The following is a 26,064-nucleotide window of genomic DNA, read 5'->3' as shown; positions in this document are numbered from 1 at the left end:
CTGTGGAACACCACTAGTCACTGGCAGTCAACCAGGAATAAGCACCCTTTATTCCCACCCTTTGCATCCTGCCAATCAGTAACTGCTTTACCCATGCTAGAATCTTTCCTGTAATACCCATGGGCTCATAGCTTGTTAAGCAGCCTCATTGTATGGCAACTTGTTAAAGGCCCTCTGCAAATCCAAGTACACAACATCAACCAATTCTCCTTTGTCTATTCTGCTTGTTACTTCTTCAAAGAACTCCAAAAGATTTGGCAGGCAAGGTTTTCCCTTAGGAAACCATGATGACTCTGGCCTATTTCATCACGTTCCTCCAAGTACCCTGAGACTCCATCCTTAATGATCGACTCCAACATCTTCCCAACCATTGAGGTCAGACTGACTGACCTATAGCTTCCTTTCTTCTGCCTCCCTTTCCCTTCTTGAAGAGTGGAGTGACATTTGCAATCTTCCAGTCTTCCAGAACTATTCCAGAATCTAGTGATTCTTGAAGGATCATTACTAATGCCTCCATGATCTCTTCAGACACCTCTTTCAGAACTCTGGGGTGTATGTAATCTGGTCCAGGTGACCTACCTGCCTTCAGACCTTTCAGTTTCCCAAGAACTAAAGAACCTTCTCTAGTAATGGTAACTTCATATACTTCATGACCCCTGACATCTGGAACTTCCACCAAACTGCTAGTGTCTTCCACAGTGAATACTGACACAATTTAGTTCATCTGCCATTTCCTTATCTCCCATTACTACCTCTCCAGCAGAGTTTTCCAGTGGTCTGAAATGTACTCTCTCCTCTCTTTCACACTCATGTATCTGAAGAAACTATTGCTATCCTCTTTAATATTACTGGCTAACTTACTTTCATATTCCATCTTTACCTTCTAAGTGACTTTTTAGATACCTTCTGTTGTTGTTTTTTTTTTAAAGTTTCCCAATTCTCTAACTTCCCACTAATCTTTGCTCTATTATATGTCCTCTTTGGCTTTTCCTTCTCTTGTTAGCCATGGTTGTGTCACCTTTCCTTTAGAATACTCTTTGAGATGTTTATATCCTGAGCCTTCCGAATTGCTTCCAGAATTTTCAGTTGTTGCTGCTCTGCCATCATCCTTGCCAGTGTTCTTTTCCAAACAATCTGACCAACTCCTCTCTCATACCCCTGTAATTCGCTTTACTCCACTGTAATACTGATACATCTGACTTTAGCTTCTCTTTCTCAAATTTCAGAGTGAATTCGATCATATTATGATGAATTGCTCCAAGGGTTCTTTTACCTTAAGTTCTCTAATCAATTCTGGTTCATTGCACAACACCCAGTCCAGAATAGCTAATCCTCTAGTGGGCTCAACCACGAACTGCTCTAAAAAGCCATCTCATAGGCACTCTAGAAATTCCCCTTCCTGTGATCCAACACCAACCTGATTTTCCCAATCTACCTGCATATTGAAGTCCCCCATGATTATTGTAACAATTCCCTTTTGGCATGCATTTTCTACCTCCCCTTGTAATTTGTAGGTAACATCTTTTTTACTGTTTGGGGGTCTATATACAACTCCAGTCAAGTTCTTTTTACCCTTGTAGTTCCTGAGCTCTGTCCACAATGATTCAACACTTTCCAACCCTATGTCACCCCTTTCTAATGATTTGATTTCATTTTTTACCAATAGATCAATGCGGCCCCCCTTTGCCTTCTTGCCTATTCTTTCAATACAATGTGTATTCTTGGTCATCAAGCTCCCAGCTATGATCTTTCAGCCATGATTCCGTGATGCCTACAGCATCATACTTGCCAATCTGCAACTATGCTGCAAGTTCATCTACCTTATTCTGTATACTACGCGCATTTAGATACAACACCTTCAGTTAGAACAGTAGCCAAGATGTGTGGCACAAATTATGAGAGATAGAAAAGGAATATAAAAATTGCAATATTGATGATAGTCATGGGGGATTTCAATGTGTAGGTAGATTGGGAAAATCAGGTTGGTGCTGAATCCCAAGAAAGAGAATGTGTAGAATGCCGACAAGATAGTTTTTACAAGCAGTTTGTGTTTGAGCCAAGTAGAAAAAGGCCCTCTATTTTTCTAAGCTCCATGTACCTACCCAGGAATCACTTAAAAGATCCTATCGTATCCTCCTCCACCATCGTCGCCGGCAGCCCAGTTCATATGCTCACTACTCACTGCATAAAAAAACTTACCCCTGACATCTCCTCTGTATCTACTTCCAAGCACCTTAAAACTGTGCCCTCTCATGCTAGCCATTTCAGCCCTGGAAAAAAGCCTCTGACTATCCACACAATCAATGCCTCTCATCATCTTATACACCATAATCTTAAACATTAGGACATTAATGCATTCAATGTTTTAACCTCAAAAATTAAAATATTAACTAAATTACACTCAGAATCACAAACATCTTCTGCCCTTTTTTATTACTTTGCGATTCATCTAGAAAATTTTCTGATTCTATATGGATTATGTTTGTACCTTGCGATAAAATTCTACAATCTAATGGCATAGGCATTTAAACCTTCCAACTCTAGGGCATATGTGATGTTCCCCCATCTCAGAAAGTGAGACACAGCCCCCAGCATTGTTGATGAGTTCCTTACTCACAAAGTCCCCCCTAGATAGAACAGGGAGAGTTCCCCTGGTTCTCACCTTTCAGCCCACCAGCTTACACATCCAGCACATCATTCTTTGCAACTTTGCTAGCTACAACACAATTCCAACACATCTTCCCCTTCTCACCCCTGTTTCCTGCAGGTATCTCTCTCTCCATCACACCTCACTAACCTCTATACTTACCCACATACTTTCCCCCTGTAACCACAGAATGTGTAACACCTGTCCTCACACCTGTTTCCTCACCAAAATCCAGGCTAATAAGGTTCTTCCAGACGAGGCAGACATTCATAATCTATTTCCTCTGGCCTTGTTCATTGCATTCGGTGCACCTAATATGGTCTCCTCTACATTTATGAGACCAGATGGAGACTCGGCAACTACTCTATCATGACCTAATGGGGATCACAGTTGCTAGCCTTTTTAATTCTCTTCCCCATTCCAACACAAACACTATCCTTGGCCTCAACCACTGCCAAGGTGAGGTTAACCATAAATCTTGTATTTTGCTTGGGTAGTCTACAATTCAACAGTATGAACATTGAATTCTCCAATTTCAGATTCACTTTGTCCGTTTTCTCATTCCTCCTGATCTACCCAGCAGCTCCAATATCCATCCCATCACCCTGCTTCTTGCTTCTTCTTGTAACCCTCCATCGAAACATCATCCACACTTTTTAGACAACAGGTGCAGGAGTAGGCCATTCGGCCCTTCAAGCCAGCACCGCCATTCACTGTAATCATGGCTGATTATCCACAATCAGAACCCGTTCCTGCCTTCTCCCCATATCCCTTGACTCCACTATCTTTAAGAGCTCTATCTAACTCTTTCTTGAAAGCATCCAGAGAATTGGCCTCCACTGCCTTCTGAGGCACAGCATTCCACAGATCCACAACTCTATGGGTGAAATAGTTTTTCCTCAACTCCATTCTAAATGGCCTACAACTTATTCTTAAACTGTGGCCTCTGGTTCTGGACTCCCCCAACATCGGGAACATGTTTCCTACCTCTAGCATGTCCAATCCCTTAATAATCTTATGTGTTTCAACCAGATTCCCTCTCACCCTTCTAAATTCCAGTGTACACAAGCCCAGTCGCTCCAATCTTTCAACATATGACATTCACGCCATCCCTGGAATTAACCCAGTGAACCTGTGCTGCACTCCCTCCATAGCAAGAATGTCCTTCCTCAAATTTGGAGGCCAAAACTGTACACAATACTCCAGGTGTGTGATCTCACCAGGGCCCTGTACAACTGCAGAAGGACCTCTTTGCTCCTATACTCAACTCCCTTTGTTATGAAGGACAACACTTTGTTATGAAGGCCAACATGCCATTAGCTTTCTTCACTTCATGCTGTACCTGCATGCTTACTTTCAGTGACTGATGAACAAGGACACCTAGATCTCGTTGTACTTCCCCTTTTCCTAACTTGACACCATTCAGATAGTAATCTGCCTTCCTGTTCATGCCACCAAAGTGGATAACCTCACATTTATCCACATTAAACTGCATCTGCCATGCATCTGCCCACTCACTCAACCTGTCCATGTCACCCTACATTCTCATAACATCCTCCTCACATTTCACACTGCCACCCAGCTTTGTGTCATCTGCAAATTTGCTAATGTTATTTTTAATCTCTTCATCTAAATCATTAATGTACATTGTAAATAGCTGCAGTCCCAGCACCGAGCCTTGCAGTACCCCACTAGTCACTGCCTGCCATTCTGAAAGGGACCCGTTAATCCCTACTCTTTGTTTCCTGTATGCCAACCAATTTTCTATCCATATCAGCACCCTATCCCCAATACCATGTGCTCCAATTTTGCCCAGTAATCTCCTACGTGGGACCTTATCAAAGGCTTTCTGAAAGTCCAGGTACACTACATCCACTGGCTCTCCCTTGTCCATTTTCATAGTTACATCCTCAAAAAATTCCAGAAGATTAGTCAAGCATGTTTTCCCCTTCATAAGACCATGCTGACTCAGACCGATCCTGTTACTGCTATCCAAATGTGCCGCTATTTCATCTTTTATAATTGACTCCAGCATCTTCCCCACCACTGATGTCAGGCTAACTGGTCTATAATTCCCTGTTTTCCCTCTCCCTCCTTTCTTAAAAAGTGGGATAACATTAGCTACCCTCCAATCCACAGGAACTGATCCTGAATCTATAGAACATTGGAAAATGATTACCAACACGTCCACGATTTCTAGAGTCACCTCCTTAAGTACCCTGGGATGCAGACCATCAGGCCCTGGGGATTTATCAGCCTTCAGTCCCATCAGTCTATCCAACACCATTTTCTGCCTAATGTGAATTTCCTTCAGTTCCTCTGTTACCCTACGTCTGCTGGCCACTATTATATCTGGGAGACTGTATGTGTCTTCCCTAGTGAAGACAGATCCAAAGTACCTGTTCAACTCATCTGCCATTTCTTTGTTCCCCATAATAAATTCACCCATTTCTGTCTTCAAGGGCCCAACTTTGGTCTTAACTAATTTTTTCCTCTTCACATACCTAAAGCAGCTTTTACTATCCTCCTTTATATTCTTTATTTTCCAATGATTCCCCCCCTTTTGCTCCTATCTGCCCACCTCACCTCCCTTATTTGATTCCATACTCCACATTCTTCTCGTCTGATTCCATCATCTACAGCACTTTTTCACCTCCACCTATCAGATCTCAGCTTTTGTTTACTTCCTTTCTCTATCTGCCTTTCACCCTTCCTCACTGGATCCATTTCTTGCATTTTTGCTTAATTAATTTATCTATTGAGATACAGCGCGGAACAGGCCCTTCTGGCCCTTCAAGGTGTGCCGGCCAACAACTCCCAAATTAACGCGCGCCTAATGACAGGACAATTTATCAACTAGTACGTCTTTGGACTAAGGTAAGAAACTGAACACCTGGAAGAAACCAATGCGGTCACGAGGACAATAGAGGAATTAAATCTGGGCCACTGGTACTGTAAAGAGTTGTGCTAACCACTATGCTACAATGCCACCCACTCCCTTCACCGTTTTATACTGGCCATCTCCCCTCCATCTTTCTAACCAGATGAAAGGCCTTGCTGTGAACCATTCACTATTTCCGTTTGCTGATGCTGCCTGACTCACATCTTCCTCCAGCATTAAAAGTTCTCAGTATTCCTAAAAATTAACCAAGCCACGTGGTGAAAGTGTATGTGTATATCCTGAAACTATGTTTTAAGATCAGAATACTTTCCCCAAGACCAAAAGTGTAGGTGGAATTCATTCTAAAATGGGTCACAGAGAAAGGTGTTACTGACCTTTCTCTGGTACCAGCAACTTGGCCAAGTGTTCAGCCCTTCACTGTTGGTGCTCCCACAGACATGAAACTATTAAAGTGATCACATCACCACATGAAGTAGGGTGTGAAGAGGCACCAAGAATAAGGCTGCACAGTAGCAGTTTAGTATGAGCAGTTCAGCTGCACAGCACTGCCTGAGGGAAGAAGCTGCACTTGCTGATGAACTGTCCAGAGATTGTGGTTCTATTAGCAACTTCTTTTGGAAATGATGTCCCACATCATTTTGTCTGGCGACACAGATCTCCAGTTCCAGTTGATCTAAACATATGGGTGGAGGTGTACAACAACATCAGTGCACCAGAACTTGCTAATCCCTAATAATGGTCCACTTACTGTACCAATCAGGTTGTACCCTGCATCTCAGCGCTGAGCAACTGCATCATATATTCTAGTACAAAGTCCTCACAGACAGCTCCTACACAATGCCTTGGTTATTATCACATCAAACTGTGTAGTTATGAGTGTTAGAACAATTTTTGTGTTTGGCACATTTACATTCAGCAAATGACTTTGGCTACCAGTCTACACATCTGAATATGTACTGTGGATTTAATTTGGACTGCAGCTCTGAACAATGGGTTCCTAAAAGCAGTGAATCTTAGACCAGACAATACTGATTAAAATTCATTTGGATGTCTATGGTGTGTATGCGAATATGGAGACATGAAGTTTCTGTGTAGTTTCAAAGAAAGTATTGTCCATACCTTGTAAATATGGAATTGTCCTCTGTTGCGTAGCACATAAAATACTGAGCCCCACACTGGGCCAGTGAGACCTTTTGACTGAAAGCATCCCCATATGATGCCTTCTTTACTTTCGTCAAATAAAGAAGCTGCTTGGTATCTACCAGTAATTTTCTCCGTGACTTCATTCACGTAACATGAGATCACTGTTTCTCTCTGCTCTGTAGACACTAGGGATTTGCCTCAGGTTTCAGGCACAGCAGCATGTAATCCAAAGGAATGTCTTCTTTTTTTTAAAAAAAGTTAATTGTGGTCAACAGTCATGCATGTTTAAAATCATCAAGTTTGAAAGAAGCAACTCTCTGAGCAGTATAATGTGAAACCATGACATAAGTTGAGCAAGGAAAAGCTAAATATGCAATCGATTTTGGAAATGTTACTGTACAAGACAATAGAATGATAAAGGCATAATGTAAATCTCAAATATTTTCTGTTAATACATTAGCTCTATCATTTTATTTTATGAATAGCTATCAATTTAGCTAGTAACATATGTAGTTCAAAATTTCACTGAGGATTTAAATATATAAATTACCACTAACCGCAGTGCCAAGGTATAGGTACCAGGTTGACGCTGGCTTTCCCGAATAATGTAACTTCCCTCTGCTACACTTAGCAGATGATCGGTTGCTTCTCGTGAAATCATTCCATGAAACCTATTTGCAAAAAGAAATGAAATTTTGTCATAAAATGCTGCAGCTACAGCATTCTGCAATTTATGTGGCTCTTTTGTAATAAAATAATTCCTGCATACAGATCAGTTTCAGCAATTAAATACAATCTTATATTTTTATGAGGCATCTATAGGAGTAAAAAATTTCAAATTAGAGGAATCACTTTTAAAGAAATAACAGGGAAAATAAATTTGAAAAGTGACAGATAGAATGACCGCACTAAAATTGGGGTAAGAGTAAAACTCCAAGATGTTGCTAGTGAAAGATGATGGTACTATTCTAATGGCAAACTGTAGCCTGTAATTTCCCTTTAAGTACCATACTTTTGAACTGTCTTAACAAACCAGCAATTTCACAATCTTCTGAAGGACACAGTGGACTTAACTCTCAAGAATGCAGGTACAAAGGTGTATCACCATGGCCATAAGAGAGGGAGGAGGGAAGGACTGCAAACCAGACTAAAATACTGAGATATGAAACTTTCTCTACCCGGTATCTTTTTAGCAAATGTACAGTGACTGGAGAACAACACTGAGAACCTAAGGGAAAAATTGTTGTATCGGAGGGAAATGAGGAATTGCTGCGTTATGTTTCAGAAAGATATGGCTCATTCCGGACATGTCAGATGCATCAGTAAGACCTAAAGTCTTCTCAATACAGAGGATTGACTAAACTGCTGACTCAGGGAAGGCAAAAGCTGGGGGTCTGTGTTTCATGATAAACTCTTTGTGGTGCTTGGATTCAGTGGTCTTATCGCACTCTTATTAGAAGAAACATGGAAAACCCACAATACAAAACAGTCCCTTTGGCCCACAATTCTATGCCGTACATGTACTTACTTTAGAAATTACCTAGGGTTACCCATAGCCCTCTATTTTTCTAAGCTCCATGTAGCTATACTGGAGTCTCTTAAAAAACCCTATCGTATCCACCTCTACCACTGTCGCTGGCAGCCCATTCCACGCACTCACCACTCTTTACGTAAAAAACTTAACCCTGATATCTCCTACTTCAAAGCACCTTAAAACTGTGCCCTCTTGCGCTAGCCATTTCAGCCCGAGGAAAAAGCCTCTGACTATCCACACGATCAATCCCTCCCATTATCTTATACACCTCTATCATGTCACCTCTCATCCTCTGCAGCTCCAAGGAGAAAAGGCCGAGTTCACTCAACCTATTCTCATAAGGCATGCTCTCCAATCCAGGCAACATCCGTGTAAATCTCCTCTGCACCCTTTCTAGTTTCCACATCCTTCCTGTAGTGAGGTGACCAGAACTGAGCACAGTACTCCAAGTGGGGTCTGACCAGGGTCCTATAAAGCTGTAACAATTACCTCTCGGCTCTTAAACTCAATTCCACGGTTGATGAAAGCCAATGCACCTTATGCCTTCCTAACCATAGAGTCAACCTGCGCAACAGCAGCCCCCAAGCTCCCTCTGATCCTCCACACTGCCAACATATTTGACCTACCAAAATGAACCACCTCACACTTATCTGGGTTGAACTCCATCTGGCACTTCTCAGCCCAGTTTTGCATCCTATTGATGTCCCACTGTAACCTCTGACAGCCCTCCAAACTGTCCACAACACCCCCAATCTTTGTGTCATCAGCAAATTTACTAAACCATCCCTCCACTTCCTCATCCAGGTCATTTATAAATATCACGAAGAGAAGGGGTCCCAGAACAGAACCCTGAGGCACACCACTGGTCGCTGACCTCCATGCAGAATATGACCCGCCTACAACCACTCTTTGCCTTCTGTGGGCAAGCCAATTCTGGATGCACAAAGCAAGGTTCTCTTTGATCCCAAGCCTCCTTACTTTCTCAATAAGCCTTGCATGGGGTACTTTATCAAATGCCTTTCTGAAATCCATATACACTACTTCTACTGCTCTACCTTCATTAACCTCTCATTCTGGAAGTCTGAGGTACCCTCCTGTTTCAGGCAGGCTTCAATTATACTGGTGCTCAAGAAGAACATTGTAATTTGCTTCAATGACTAACGTTCAGTAGTACTTACATCTACAGTGATAAAGTGAGAGGTGGGTGATGAAACATCAATTCCTGTCAGAGCAGCAACATGAACCCATTCTAATTTGCCTACTGTCACAACAGATCAACAGCAGATGCTATTTCATTTTCTCTTCACTCAACCCTGAACATCTGGAGAGTGAAGATGCATACATACATCAGGATGCTCCTCATTGACTACAGCAGGGCATTCAATACTATCGTCCCTTCAGACTAATCAATAAGCTTCATCCTTGGCCTTAATACCTCCTTATGCAACTAGTGAATTCCTCACTTGCAGTCACCAGTCAGTTCAGATTGGCAATAACATCTCCTCCAGAGTCACCATCAGCACAGGTGTACCACATGGCTGTGCGCTTTGCCCCCTGATCTCTTGCTTTATACTTATGACTAAGGCTAAGCACAGCTGCAATGCCATATTTAAGTTTGCAGTGACTCCATTATTGTTAGCTAAATCAAAGATCGTGATCAATCAGGGAGACTGAAAATCTGGCTGAATAGTGCCACAACAACCTCTCACTCAACGTGAGCAAGACCAAGGAGGAGGAAACCAAAGGTCCATGAGCAAGGGATCAGAGATGGAAAGGGTCAGCAACTTAAAATTTCTCAGTGTTATCACTTCAGAGCAATATCCTGGGTCTAGCACACAAGTGCCATTACAAAAAAAGCATGTCAGCATCTCTACTTTTTTTTAAAAAAAGTTTGCGAAGGTTTGGCACGTCATCGAAGACTGATAATCTTCTATAATGAGCAGTGGAGAGTATATTGACTGGTTGCATCAATCTGGTATGGAAACACCAATATCCTTGAACAGAAAAGCCTACAGAAAGTAGTGGATATACAACCCTGTCCATCACGGGTAAAGCCTTCCCCACCATTGAGCACAACTACATGGCGTGCCGTCGCAGGAAAGTAGCATCCATTATCAAGGACCCCACTACCCAGATCATGCTCTCTTCTCTCTGCTACCATCAGGAAAATGGTACAGGACCCTCAGGACCCACACCACCAGGTTCAGGAACAGTTATTACTCCTCAACCATCAGGGTCCTGAATCAGAGGGGATAACTTCATTCAATTTCACTCACCCTATCACTGCACTGTTGCCACAACCTATGGACCCACTTTCAAGGACTCATCTCTTGTTCTCCATATTTATTACTTGTTTGTTATTTATTATTTATTTATTTTTTGCACAGTTGTCTTTTGCATATTGGTTGTTGGTCTGTCCTGCTTGATGCAGCCTTTCATTGATTCTATTGTTTCTTGTATTCACTGGGAATGCTTGCAAGAAAATAAATCTCAGGGTTGTATATGGTGACATATGTACTTTGATAATAAATTAACTTTTAACTTAAAAAAAATCACATAGGATCCAATGTAAACATAACACTGGAAATAGTTATTCCAATGGATGTGTGAGTGAAAATGAAGAAATGCTAACTCAATCACATCTTAAGTCAATACAACAAAATTTAACAGAGGTAGGCAATCATGCCATTATCGGTATATACTGGGACACCCGATCTGTGGAATTTCAAGATCTCTTGCTCTTGCCCTCTTTCTAAAACCATGAAATTTCAAGGCACTGATGAAATGAGACGAACAAGTCTATTTTACTATGGTAGGAATGGTAATTGGGATAACTTTTCACACTGATCTACTATGGGGAAGTCATGTTGAATATAATGGATTTCTTCTGCCTTATAACAAAAGGAGGTGTTTTACTGCACCAGTCTCTCATTTAGTATTCAGGGTAACGTTCCCAGTAATGTACGTATTAACTGAATACATGTTAAAACAGGTCATTACATACTGCACTCTCAGTAGCCAAGTACCAATGATATGATTCATTTTCACTGGCCGAGAGAACATGAACAGCATGGCTGTTCTTAGCTGGTAAACTTTCACAATTGTCTTTTTTTATAAATTTTCTTGTTTGTTAGCAAGAAAAAGTTTCACTTGGCTAAGAAGTAAGCAGAGCACTAATTTATTTCTAAAGCACGGATCTATAAGATTACTCATTCCTAGTTAATCATGACATTCAGAACATCAATGTTTCCCTTTCCACAAAGAGTTGCAAAAACAACAATGCCATTGACTTTCATTTATAATTCAGAGGCATACAAGAAAAAAAACACTACAAATTCTCTGAATACATTCAACTCACCAGAAATTTCCTGCACAAAGTTTTTATGAAATCTAAGATTGAGTCTAATTGCCTATTACTCTGCACACAAAATACAAAGGTTGAAATGTCAAGGTAATGGCACAAATCAAAAACAGAGCAATTAAGTTAAATAAGATTATGAAGGCATGAACGCCTTCAAAATTTGTGGATCACTTATAGGTTAACAGCATTAAATTACACTATTACTTGATCGTCTTGCCCATAGATAAAGCAGCTTAGTTGTGCCCAAAATCAGTTTCTGAGAGACTTCCATATGTATTCATCACATGAAGCAAATGCTGCGTAACTGACCAAGCACTTCAAAATAACACGTCCACATGAAGGACAAGATCTACAACATCTAGTCTTTAAAGAGCAAAAGATAAGCATTTGAGCCAGAAATTCATTTCAGTTTGGAAGCAAATTGCACCAATGTAGTTGTTCAACCATAACCATGCCTGCAAGCTTTCAACCACTTGAACAAGATGCCAGGAGTGAGGAGATCTTTGCATTAACGGACTACCTTTGCTGGCACAATTCAGCCTGGAGTTTTCAGCATATTTGGACAATTGCATAATAGAGGTCCCTAGCTGTGGGACATCCCATGAAAGAGTGTCATGGAATCAGAAAGATATAATGATAAAAACATGCTCATTTGTAGTCTTCTGCTTCCAAGATCCCAAACAAATAAAATAACCTCTTGAGAACATCAATGGTAATGTTATCATTTATTGTCAATCACCAACTGCACTGCAAATGAGGAAGCAGTTGAAGTTCAATCACATTTGAGAATTGTTTAACCCTAGCTTTTACCATGGAGCCTCCCTTCCACAGACTGTCTATACTTCATGCTGCTTACAGCCAGCATAATCAAAGATTCCAGCCACGCTGGACAGTCTCTTTTCCCCTTCCCATCAGACTGAAGGTACAAAAGCCTGAAAGAACCTACGACCAGACTCAATGATACCTATTCGACTGTTATGAGACTATTGAACAGTTTCCTAGTGCAATCAGAACTGGCTCTTGTCCTCATAATCCACCTCACTAAGGCCTTGCACCTTATTGTCTCTGTAACTGTAACATGTCATTGTTTTCCCTTGCACTATATCAATGCATTGATGCAATGAAATGTTCTGTATGGATGGCAGTCAAGACAGTTTTTCATTGTACCTTGATATATATGACAACAGTAAACTAATTTACTAATTTAAATTTACTTGTCTATGTCAGGCCTTGCTGGCATGGTGGACAAAGTTTGGGGAAGGGAGTGGTTGACACTAAATTGGGCATCAGTCTGTGATGGCCCAGTTGTTGTCCCCCCATGCTCACCTACTAGAGTAGCATTGCAGTCGATTTGCCTGAAAACTGCTAAATTCTCAAGGATTTGTTGAGTGGTATATATCATGGCCTCATCAGCTGAAGAAAAATATACCTGGAGTACAATGGGCGTTCTGGACCATAAAATTCCTGATGTAATCTGGAACTATTATGCCTTTCTGTTGGAGAATAATGAGCTTCCCAAGATAATAATTAAGCAGTCCTACACAGCACTTTTTAATAAGTTTATCTATTCAGTACATCCAATACAACAAGATTTTAGGGCTATGTGTCTTTCATGCTGGTATCATCAGTGTGCACAAAGCCTAGTTACATGACTTCCACAAGTCATGGGATTTGGTTAGGAATTTGTTAGAGCTGTTGAGGGTTCACAAATAGTGCCTATCACAGTATCACAGCCTTTACTCTGAAGTAGCAAGCTAGAGAATGATGGGTTGGACTTTCTAGCCCTGTATATCACCTTTCAGAGCTTCAGTTCATCCCAAAATATTTACAGCCAATAAAGTATTTCTTTTTTTTTTGTAATTTATTATTTTATTGAGTTTCATCAAACAAACATTTCCATAGGTTGTATTTCAGATACTGTACATATATATCATATAATCATATTTGTCACAAATCTCCACATAATATTTATCTGAAGTAAACCCTTATAGAAAGAGGAGGAAAGAAAGAACAATCAAAAGAAGAAAACTATGTATAGAGTACGGAGTGATTTTTTTAAAACAACATATTCATTGATTGTGAGAATAAAATCAGGCCTATGAGATGTTATGTAGTTAAACCATTTTTTCCAGTATGAATAAAATTGTTCCAACTTATAATTAACTGATGTTGTTATCTTCTCCATTTTGTAAATGGCCATTGTAACTTCCATCCATCCATTTAAAGTTGGGCTCTACTGAGATAACCATTTCCTAGTAAGGGTCTTTATACCAGCCACCAGCAGTACATTCATTAAACATTTATATTTATCTCTTTTCAACCATTCTTGAAGTATATACCCAAAATATATGGTCTTACTCTCTAATAATATCTGTTAGTATATCATTGAAATTTGCAGAATATAACTTAATCGATCTACTCCCTGAACAAATAAGAACCAAGTGAATAATAAAAAGAAAGGTAAAGAAGGTGTGGTTCCAAGGCTGGGGTCTCTAGATGACCTTGGGTTGGGCTAGAAGAAAAGTCTAGCTGTGGGGGATAGCCCCTCCTACCTATGGTTTGGGGGCCCCCACTGCAGGACCTGTAAAAGTAAGTGAAAAAAAAACCATGTCTATTACACAGAAATGATTTCCCTGTGTATTCCTCCCATGTATATATTCTCATTTAGGTGGGGAAAAAGGAATGAATAAATGATTTTTTTTTAAATTGAGTAATATAAAATCCACATTATAACACGTATTTCTTGAGATAGGTATATCACTGTCTATTTTTGCTTCCGTTTAATTTATCAGCACTTTTACAGTTAGCCAAACCTTATGGCTCTTCTGGAGGAGGCGAGGGCTGCCCTCGGAGAACTGACAGTCTCTTCCTAAAATCCTTCTCTCGTCCTGTTCCCATCCCCTGCTTTCTAGGTTGTCTTACTATTTCCCAAGCAGTTTGGGAAAACTGCTCAGCCAGAGTTTCCCTTGGTTTGACCACGATAATGGCCAGTCCTCTGTTCTTCATGTCTGTAGTCGCCTCTTCCACCGTCTGATATAGTCATATCCCTTCTTGGTAAAATACCCTCATTTAGCAGGGTACAGGGTTTGGAATTTAATCTTTTCTTGCTTTAATATTTGTTTCGCTTCGGAATATTCCTTCCGTTTCTGTAGGACCGCCGGGGGTAATCATGATCGAAGTATATTAACTTCCCGTTCCAAAACATCCTCTTCTTAACCCAGGCCCTTCGTAGAATCTCCGCCTTGCTCTTGAATCGAAGGAATCTAAGTACAATGGAGTGCGGTTTACCTTCTCTGTCTCCGGGAGACCGCTGGATAAGCGAACAGTGCACCCTTTCAATTTCAATCTCCGTAGTCTGAGGAATCTCCCCAGCGCTTCCTGCAGGAGCTTGTCTACAAAGTCCATCATCGACAATCCCTCCGCTCCTTCGGGAACATTATAAATCCTGATATTTTCCGTCACGATCTTCCCTCCTGGTCAAGCAATTTACTTTCCTGTTGATTTAATACTTTTTTCGTCTTACTTAGAATCTGTTCCACATTTTGCACGCGATCTTCCATCTTCTCGAGTCTCTGCCACTGCTATTTTCTGATTGACATTGGCGAGCTCTGACTTTATATCATTGAGTTGCTGCTTTATATCTTTTTGGACTTCCCTTATCTCTTCCAAAACCCTTATCACATTTACTGCTTTGCCTGCACGAGGCCCAGTGTCAGCCTCTCCGCCACGTGCACATGTAGGAGAGCCGCATGCTGTACCTCTCTCTTCCATAGGCTCCGCAGTGGTGCTTTTTTTTATCTCCATTCTTTATCCCCATTCTTGCCCCCCTTATCAATTCAGATATTTTCGTAAGATCTTATAATTGATGGATTATTAACGGGGCAAGATATGTGTTTTTCCAGAGGAGCTGTTGATTTAAGCTGCCATTCCAAACGATGGCGTCACTGGAACCCCCAATAAAGTATTTCTAAAGCATAGTCACTGCTGTGTTTGAGGAATCGTGGCATTCAATTTGCACACAGTAAGCTCTAAACTGGTTAATAATGACTAAACAACCAATTTTTGTATTGTTGCCAGAGGAACAAGTATTGTCTGAGACACTGGATCTAACTTTTCTGATCTTCTTCAACTGTGCCATGGTAACTTATATTCACCTGGGGTCTCAGTTTAAGAATGCATCCGCAGGTTGAAACTTCTGACAATACAGCCCTTGCTCAGATCTAATTTAGAGTATAGATTTTTGTGCTCAAGTCTCAGGGTAGAACTTGACCTTATACCTCAGAGGTAGGAATGCTAACACTAAGCCACAGTGGCACCATAAGCCTTACAAATTTGCTACCCAAATAGAAACACAAAGAATGCAGTTTTTATAAAATTCAATTCAAATTATTATTTGACGATTTATTTCCGCTATTCCATTTATAACAATTTTAAACAGTTTTAGGAAACACAAATTAAAAACTAAACCTGCACTCACTCTCTTCCATAGTACTTGGGTCTGTTTTCCACCTGTAAATGAAAAAGAAGTCTACTTGTTTAAAAAAAACATTATAATGCATGCATAAGCTGTATTGTAAAATTAACCAAAGAAATAAGAATTCTGCTTGGTGTTTAACAATCGTGCACAATACAATCTTTCACTATAATATTGGCTCAGCTGTGGCTCATGCAAAGGACAAAAAAATTGTTTCAGGCATGTGCCCTAATGCTTTTGGCGAAGTCTTTACCAAAATTATGGCTAGTCAACATCTAGCCTGCAATGGCCATAGGCATCCTATCAGTATTAAGAACCTTAAGGTACTTGTCTTTGTATTATTTACAAAAATAATATTTTTGGCATAATAAAATTAAAGGATGTTTTCTAAAAAGAGCAAATAGAAGATGGTGTTAGCTGGATTAAAAGTGCAGCATAAATGTTTAAATTTGGAATATTATCAACATATAGAAACATGTTAAGCTGAAAAGATTAAGTAGTCTGTGAAGCAATTCCGAGCAGTTTCTACTCCCGAATAAATACTTAAAATCCTCAAAGGTATATCTCTCATTGTAAGATATTAGTAACTGCATGAACAGACTACCTTACAGCTAAACTGTATTTATTTATTTATTGAGATGTCGTGCAGAATAAGCCCTTCCGTCCCTAATTAAATATGAAAACAAAATGCAGGACTGACTATGCCAATAAATATATGCCTGCCAATTTAATAAAGACAAGAACCCTTGTGGGTGTTAAGTCCCCTGCTTCAGAATACACAGATCATTTTGAGCTACTGAGAGTTTGAAGTTAACAGTTTAAACAGTATTTAATATTCTAACCTTTTCAAAGCTGTCATGTACTAACTGTAACAATTGAATGTATTTTGCATCTGCTGCCTTTTTAAAATAAAATTATTTATATTCCCCTTATGTATAGTCTGACAAACAAGATTTGAGATCACAATTATGCAATTCTTCATGGCACAAAAATGAAACTTTTAAATTACATAGAAATGTCTGAGGTACAAGTATAAACTTGTGCAATAGGCGCATGGGTTCTTAGAAATCTGATTTGTAATCCTCCGTAGTGCAAGCATGTGACATCTACACATACGTTAAGAAATGTGAGTTGTTAAAAAAAGTGTTCATTGATTTACTTTCTTTTTCCATACAAATTTTACAAGAACAAATGTTATTACTTATCATGAATTTCTGGGTAATGATTTGAGAATTTTGTAAAGGCAATATCTGTAACCAAATGGCCATAATGTAGGGGTCTTCATTTATAACACATAATATCAGAAGAGTGGAGAGAAGCATAGCAGTAAGGCAGCAAGTGGGGAGAAACGTGCAGTAAACTGGGCAGCGTAGACTGAAAGGTTAGGGAGCATGAAAGGGCTGTAAGGTTTAACTGCATACACTTTAATGCAAGAAGGTGGATGAGCTCAGAGCATGGGTCAGCACTTTAAATTATGTTGTTACTGAAATCGCAGAAATTTGGCTGATGGAAGAGCAGCACTGTTAATGGTTCCAGGGCTTTAAAGACATACTTTCCTTCATAGGTCGAGACATGGAATACAGCATTTGGGATATTATCATATTACTTTTTCAAAACACTGAGCAGACTACACTCAGAGTATTATCTGCAGTTCTGGTTGCTATACTAATGGAAGAATATGATTGCCTTTGAGGTACTATGGAAGAGATTCACCGTAATGTTATTAAGATTGAAGGATTTTAGCTATGAGGAGAGATTGAATAGGCTAGGCTTGTTTCCCTGGAGTGAAGGCAGCTGATAGAGGTATATAAAACTATAATAAGCATAGATGGGTAAATGGTCAAAATCCTTTCCAATAGTAGGGGTATCAAAAGCAAGAAGACGTAGGTTTAAGGTGAGAGGAAAGAGTTATAAATGGGATTTGACGGGGAAATTTTGTTTTCACACAGACAGTGGTTGATATCTGGAATTCACTGCCAGAGAAAGTGGTGGAATTTAGATACAATCACTATGTTTAACAGTCATTTAGACAGCTGCTTAAATAGGCAAGACGTAGAAGGATACAGACCTATTGCAGGTAAATGGAATAAGTACACAGTATATCAGCAAAAAGGTTGGTATGAAAACAGTGCAGGGCCTCTTTCTATGTTGTACAACTCCAAATTACACTACTTTAGTTCAAATATTAGAACATTAGAAAGTTTTTGACAAGAACAGACTATTCAGCCCAACAAAGCTTGCCAAATTCCTATTCACATATTGTGTTTAAATAACTATCAAGTTTAGATTTGAACTGGGTAGCTTGTTCCATGTGTCCACAACTCAATATGTAAAGAAATGCTTCCTGATGTTAGTCTGAAATCTCCCTTTAACCAGTCCCCACATATGGCTGTGTCCTCATTGATGAATTAATTTAAGTAGCAGCTGGCATCCACCTTACTTATGCGCTTAATGATTTTGAACACTTCTAGCACGTCTCCTTTCACTCTACGTTTACTTAGGCTAAAAAGATTTAATTCTTTCAATCTTTCTTCAAAGCTCTTACGTTGCAGACCTGGAATGAGTCTTGTTGCCCTTCTCTAAACTCTCTCTAGTGCTTCAAACCCCTCACAAAATATGGAGACCAAAACTGTACACAGTACTCAGTATGTGTGATGTGTAAGCATATTATTTCACTGCAATAAATATCTGATAATCTAAAAACAGCTTTACTAAATCTCTTTTCTTAACTTCCAAAATATGCTGACTGCGAGTCATGTTGCCAGCTGCATAACATTACATCAGCAGGTCACTCTTCATATATAGGTCAAGAGAGCAAGGTATTTAAATATGAGACCTCACAGTCAAATCAAGTTCACATCTTTCTCAATTTTATACCATATGATTAAGCTCACTTAAAAGTAATCACAAGCACAAGGTTTGGTGATTTTTGCTCCTTAGTCCAAGGTCAATGAAGCTAAGTATCTCTTTCTCCATAATTATTTAATCGTGTACTGTCTTCAGATTGAGTGGAACCTTTAATTTGCAATTTAAAAAAGCAAACAATTAGGGAATTAGAGTGTAATCCTATTTTAAATGCAAGAATTATACTGAGGATGTGTAAAAAAAAAGAACATTTAGAAATCTTTGTGAAGAAATCTGAGACAAATTTAACTAAATTTATTTTTTTTATTTTGTTGTATAAAAGCTGTGGTAAAAAACTAATTTATAAAATGTACCTATAGTTTCAAAATGTAAATTAAATGGTTTTACATTAAAACTCCTCTATTCAGGTATCCTTGGAAATTTGATCATGCTGGACTAACAGGTTTTCTGGGCTAATGGATGTATTGTTATTTATACCCAAACACTTATATTTCAGTTTTTACGTTACATATTACACGGTTGTACGGTAAACATTCCAGTGACCCTGTGAGTTCAAACAGAGGAAAATATATACACACTCTCTACTCACATCTGGATGCAAAACTATCCTATTCTTGACTCTTGGTGCTGTGAACCCCAACTGAGCTTCAGGCTAGTCTGGATCCTAACCTTGGCTGCACTCCAGGGCCTTGCTTCCGGCCACATACCTTGTTTGCAATCTGGACACTAGGCTCACAAATCATACTAATAACTGAGCTAGATACTGAACCATCAGGATTTCAAAAGAATCAGATGCTGGACTAATGGAACGTTACTATATTTGGAACAACTATTTGGAAAGGACTTCTTATTTAAAGCCTAAAATAATTTGTCTGAAACTTGAATTTTAAATAAAATAATAAAATAAATAATATTCAGAGTAAATGTTCTCTTGATTTTCAATCCTGCCACTATAATGTTTTAGGTGTATAATTTCTGCATCAGTTATCATATGTAATATCACAATAATTTTTTGCATATTCATTTATCAATATCCATTTCCAAATTCTGTGGCTACATTACAGCCTTCCTAAAGGTTTCCCCGTTACAGATCACCAGACTTACGGTCACACCCTCTTCTCATTCTTGCAATCACTTCTGCTAACATTACCTTAACTTTGGCAAATTCACTGCCACTACCATAAAAATCTGAAATTTCATTTCCATCTTCTTTCTAGAACCAAAACTCCACAAAACAGTACTGATTTAAGGAATAGTGACATCTTTCCTAGACATTTATGCAAAACTTCTCAGTATTATCAATGCTCATGCAAAAATTTGTTTAAAAAATCCTCCTGGGCCTGAAGGGGTGTAGAGATAGAAATAAGAAATAAGTAACAGCCCCTTTTACAAAGCCAAGATTTTTCTGGTGAGGCATTCTTTTAATTTGTACAATGCACAAAACAAGAAGAGATCACAGATCTGTTCTAGAATATCCTATTTAAGAGATAACCACAAACATAAAAATCTCATTAATTAAAAAAAAGACAGTCTGCTCAGGCAAACTGGGGCCAAGTTCTAGTTCAGATTGTGTACATACAGCAGGATTAGAGGAAGAACTGATTTAAAAGGTGACACCTAGCTTGCTAATAGGGTCAGTGGGACAGTTACTGCCCTTGTCACATAGTTACTCTGAATTAAAATAAAGGGGGGGGCAAGAATTAACTTTAAATACCACTACCCTTGCATACTAAACAACTGCAAGTTTACAAACTGGTTTACATCAGCATCAACCAACTTTGTAGTGACCAACTTTCAAAAGACTGTAGAAATGCACTCAGGGACATGGGTGAGATTACCGTGTCCACTGCATCTGTCAAGGAGTTCACTATTACTACTATCTCATGAAATTTTACTATAAAAGGCAAACTCCTAATCATAACTGGAAATAGGATCTGCAGTACTGAAATCAACGACTAATGCAGACACAAAATTTCTGACAACAGCATTTCCTCTGGGATTGCTACCTTGGTGATAGTCTTTTTGTTGAATTGTGCGTTAATTTGCTCAATAAATTTTGATTTGATAGCAAATCCATTTTTTTAATATAGGAGTATTTCATCCTGAGCAAAGGTTCAGAAGAGCAATCTAATAAGTTATGGGTTCAGATTCTTATCAAATTTGAAATACAACAGATTGAAATTATTTTGGTAAATGAAATAAAACAGTAACTACTCGATTATAAATCTACTTGACTATAAATTGAAGAAACATGGTCAACGTGGAACCAACCTCACATGTGCATGTAATCCTCCTTGGATTAGGAGCTTCCTGTTGTAACTGATACACTGGAAAGTGGGAAGTGAAAAACCAAAGTTAAATTATAATTTAAGAACACAATTGATACACAATATGATAATAAATTGTTTAAACAGGGGAGACAAAATAAAACATTACCTATATAGGTAACATTACCTATATAGGTAACACTGTGGATCAATTGATCTTAAAAGCACAGCAATTTTTTCTCCAAAATTTATAGTGAAAATTGATAGGGCTTATTGTCTTGTTTACTACCACTTTAGCTTGTATTCAATTGAGTTTTTATATGCAGGTGTCACTACTGGAATGAAGTGGTAGAATGTACAGCTGTTTAACTGTACTGCTCACAATCTCCAAATAGAGTAGCTGTCACCCATCTTAACATATTTTTGTTTTTGCTTTAATGTTTTTGAAGTGCTAATTTAGCACAATTTAACAAATGAAAAATGACAAATTTAGCACATTCTAGTTTTCCTCTGGTATTCAGAAAGTAGTTTGAATAATATACATCAATAACTTCTGTTAAACAGAAATGGCAACAGTTTAATTCCAGGACTTCATAAATTTACTTCATCAGCTTAGACTTAAAAATGTTTTCAAAGGCGTTCTGCCTGAGGAGAAAACATGCTTCAGAATGTTCACATATTTCTAACCAATAAGAAACTGAACAAAGTCATCTCTTTTCTGAGTATCTTCTGAAGTTATAATATTTTGACTGCTTGTGGTGAAGCCAAGAATAGACTGCAAACCTGCTTCAGCCTCAGAAAGGGCATTCTGTATTTTTTCCATTTCAGGGAATATCAAAATCAGCGTCAAAATGTAATACACTCTTTCTGCAGAATGGACTGCAAGCAAAGCATTGCCACCATGGGCAGTACAGTGTATTTCATCGAATCAGGTTTGGGTTAACTGCATGGGATCTCAACACAAATTTCACCCTAATAATATGTTTTAGAAAAAAAATACACAAAGCAAAAGGTGATTAAATTCTCTAGGATAAAGATAAAAAATATATACAAAATATTCAAATATTATACCAAAAGAAAAATGTGGTTGCATTACTGAAATTATTAGATACATTTCAATTTAGCCCTAAATAGATTTAAAAGCTAAGTTCAAAAAAAAGTTACTGCAATGCTCAGAAGGTTGAGCTCAATTTAACTCCATACTTTTGATGAATGCACTGGAAAATGTAGTAGCAGTTTTTGTTAAAAATATAAATATTTAAATTTATTTTGCTTTTCCTTATAGAGTCATAGAACACTACAGCATTAAAACAGGTACTTCGGCATGTACTAAATGGGACCATCTAGTATATGCCGAACCATTAACGTCCCATCAACCTGCATCTGGACTATTGACCTCCATAACCCTCCCATACACGTACCTATCCAAAATCTCTCTTAAATGCTAAAATTGAACCCACATCCACCACTTGTGCTGGCAGCTTGTTCCACACTCTCTTCACCCTCTGATTGAAGAGGTTCCCCCTCATGTTCCACTCCAACATTTCGCCTTTCACCCTTACCCCATAACCTCCAGTTGTAGTCCCACCCAACCTCAGTGAAAAAAACCTGCTTGTATATACCGTTTATATCCATCAATGTTGTATACCTTTATCAAATCTCCTCTTAATCTTCTACACTCTAGGGAATTAAGTTCTAACTTATTCAACCTTTCCCTACAAACCAGGCCCTTAAGTCCCAGCAATATCCTTGTAATTTTTCCCTGCACTCTTTCAATCTTATTTACATCTTTCCTCTAGGTAGGTGACCAAAACCAGACTCAAATCAGGCTTCACTAAGGTCCTATACAATTCCAATATAATATCCCAACCCTTGTACTCATTACATTGATTTATGAACATAAATGTGTCAAAAGCTTCCTTTACGACCCTATCTAACTGTGATGTCACTTTCAAGGAATTTTGGATCTCTCAGTGCCCTGCCACTCACCATGTAAGATCTATCCTGGTCGATCCTCCCAAAGTACAAAACCTCACACTTGGCTACATTAAATTCCATCTGCCATTTTTCAGCCAATTTTTCCAGCTAGCTGGTCCAGATTCCACTGCAAGCTTTGAAAGTCTTCATCACTATCTACTACACCCCTAATTTTGGCATTATCTGAAAATTTGCTGATCTAGTTTACCACATTATCATCCAGGCCTTTGATATATATGACAACAATGGACAACAGCAATTGCTGCAGCACACCATTCATTAGCCACAAGCCTCCAGTCAGAGACGCAACCAAAGTTCAAAGTAAAATTTATTATCAGAGTACATACACGTCACCACATACAACCCTGAGATTCTTTTTCCTGTAGGCATACTTAGCAAATCTATAGGACAGTAACTGTAAATAGGATCAATGAACAACAGACTGTACAAATGCAAGTATAAATACATCCACTACCAGTCTGGCTTCTCCTGCAAAACCAATGTCTAATCCAATTTACTACTATATCTTCAATGCCAAGTGACTGAACATTCTTGACCAACCTCCCATGCGGAACCTCGTCAAGAAGAAGAAGAATAGCCCTTAACTCGGCAATGGAGTTATTGGGGCACCGTCTTTTGATGGTGTTTCCGTAGCAAGCTATCCTTGTTTTTACGAGGCTGAGTTGCTAGCTCGACGCTCAACCCGACTTGGATTTGAACTCGGGAACCTTTGCTCTGGAGTCCGGCACTGATATTATTGCGCCACCAAGTGGGACAACCTTGTCAAAAGCCTTGCTAAAGTCCATTGTAGACAACATCTACTGCCTTGCCTTCATCTACCTTCCTGGTAACTTCCTCAAAAAACTCTATAAGATTGGTTAGACATGACTTATCAAGCACAAAGCCATGCTGGCTATCCCTGATCAGTCCCTGTGTATCCAAATACTTATATATCCAAACAAAAATCAATCTAATCAAGTTTAATTATCATTCAAGCCATGTATAGATACAGCTGAATGAGACAGCTTTCCTCTGGGGCCAAGATGCAAAACATTCAAAATAACAAGCAAACATCAAAAACAGCGAGTAACATTCAAAACAGCAAGCAAAGAAGCATATTCACTCAAAAGAAACATATGCATACATATACATACACATATATATATTCCAAGACCCTGAGCGACAATGTCCAGTGATCAATGATACAGTCACTCAGCAGTGTACAGACAATTCAGCCTGTCATTCCAGTACTCGAATATAGGAAGGCAGCACCGACGGGAGAGGACAGGCCCCAGCCTAGCTCGGATGCCACGCTGTAATTCTTCTGTGTCTTCTCATCTTGTCTGCAGCAGCATGTAAGACCAAAGCTTGAGGCCTAGTTCTCACTACAACTGAGGATGCGCAGCTCCCATGTCGACTGTCCCTCCACCAGACAAGGGTAACATACCTGCAGCAACTTACATTATCACTGTCCAACAGAGTCTTGCGATAGCAAGTGAAATGTCCGAGATCATCTCCCACAGTTATACTGCACCAATGCTGATGCTTCCGAGCAGTGGGGAGCAACATGGTCTGCAGCCAGGTCAGCTTCTCTGAACTCAAACCGGCCCCTCCATCGCTCCAATTAGCCCCTTCTCTGACGCCAGTCCAGCTAATCTGATCAACGAGCAGCTCACTAATGGAGTAGCCCTGCAGTATCCGAAGTTCTTGGAGTAGAAACAAATTTTACAAAGAAGAAAGCACCTTTCTTGACCCCTGAGAGGCCACCATCTTACCAGAAGTAAGATCCTACAGAATACCTTCCAATGATTTTCCCACTATTGATGTCAGGCCTACCAGCCTGCACTTTCCTGGCTTATTCTTAGAGGCTTTCTTAAACAACAGAACAACATTAGCTGTCCTCTAATCCTCCAGCAGCTTACCTGTGGCTAAATGTTTTAAGTACCTCTACTTGGGCCCCTGCAATGTCTGCACAAGCCTCCCACAGAGAGTCCAAGCAAACATCTTGTCATGCCCTGGGGATTTATTCATCCAAATTTGCCTCATGACAGCAAAACATCCTCCACTATAATCTGTATAGGGTCCATTACCTCGTTGCTGTTTTGCCTCACTTCTATAGACCTTGTCCATCTCCCGAGTAAATAGAGATACAAAAAAAACCCATTTAAGATCTCTTTCATCTTTTTGGGCACCATGCAAAGATTAGCACTCTAATCTCCCAGAAGACTAATTTTATCTCTTGCTATCCTTTTGCTCTTAATAAATCAGTAGAAACCATTAGGATTGTCCTTCAACTCATCTGCTAGAGCAACCTCATGCCTTCTTTCAGCCCTCCTGATTTTCTTCTCAAGTGTTCTCTTGCATTTCTTATACTCCATAAGCACCCTATTTGTTCCTACCTGCCTATACCTACTACATACCTCTTAACGAGGGCCTTTATCTCTCGAAAACTAGTCCCTTAAACCTATTATCCTTAACTTATATTCTGACAGAAATATACAAATGCTGCTCTCAGAATTTCAATTTTTGAAGGCCTCCCACTTACCAAGTACACCATTGCCAGAAAGCAACCGGTCACAATCCACACTTGCAAGATCCTTTCTGATACCATCAAAAATGGCCTTTCTCCAATATAGAAACTCAACCCAAGGGCCAGATCTATCCTTTTCCATAATTGCCTTGAAACTAATTTCCTTATAATCACTAGATGCAAAAATTGTTCCCCTAAACAAACTTTTGTCACCTGCCCTGTCTCATTCTCTTAATTGGAGATCTAGTATCACACCTTTCTCTCTGGTAGGGACTCCTACGTATTGATTACGGAATCTTTCCTGAACCCATTTGACAAACTCTTTCCCATCCAGCCCTTTTACAATTTGGGAGTCCCAGTCAAT

At 39.3% G+C, this 26,064-nt stretch overlaps 1 protein-coding gene across 2 annotated transcripts in view; it reads right to left on the bottom strand.

The window, feature by feature from the left end:
* chn1 (chimerin 1) overlaps positions 1-26,064 on the bottom strand; it is a 120,705-nt gene that overhangs the window by 73,024 nt on the left and 21,617 nt on the right. For both annotated transcript variants that reach the window (XM_063052134.1, XM_063052135.1), the window contains exons 4-6: positions 21,198-21,253; positions 16,065-16,096; positions 7,250-7,363 (exon numbers count right to left, since the gene is read on the bottom strand). In XM_063052134.1, the coding sequence (XP_062908204.1) occupies positions 7,250-7,363; positions 16,065-16,096; positions 21,198-21,253 (202 nt within the window). The remainder of the gene's footprint in view (positions 1-7,249; positions 7,364-16,064; positions 16,097-21,197; positions 21,254-26,064) is intronic.

Source organism: Mobula hypostoma, chromosome 6 (genome assembly GCF_963921235.1).
Source record: "Mobula hypostoma chromosome 6, sMobHyp1.1, whole genome shotgun sequence".
Taxonomy (NCBI): domain Eukaryota; kingdom Metazoa; phylum Chordata; class Chondrichthyes; order Myliobatiformes; family Myliobatidae; genus Mobula; species Mobula hypostoma.
Note: the sequence above shows the minus strand (reverse complement) of the source record. Positions and strands in the feature narration are given on the sequence as shown.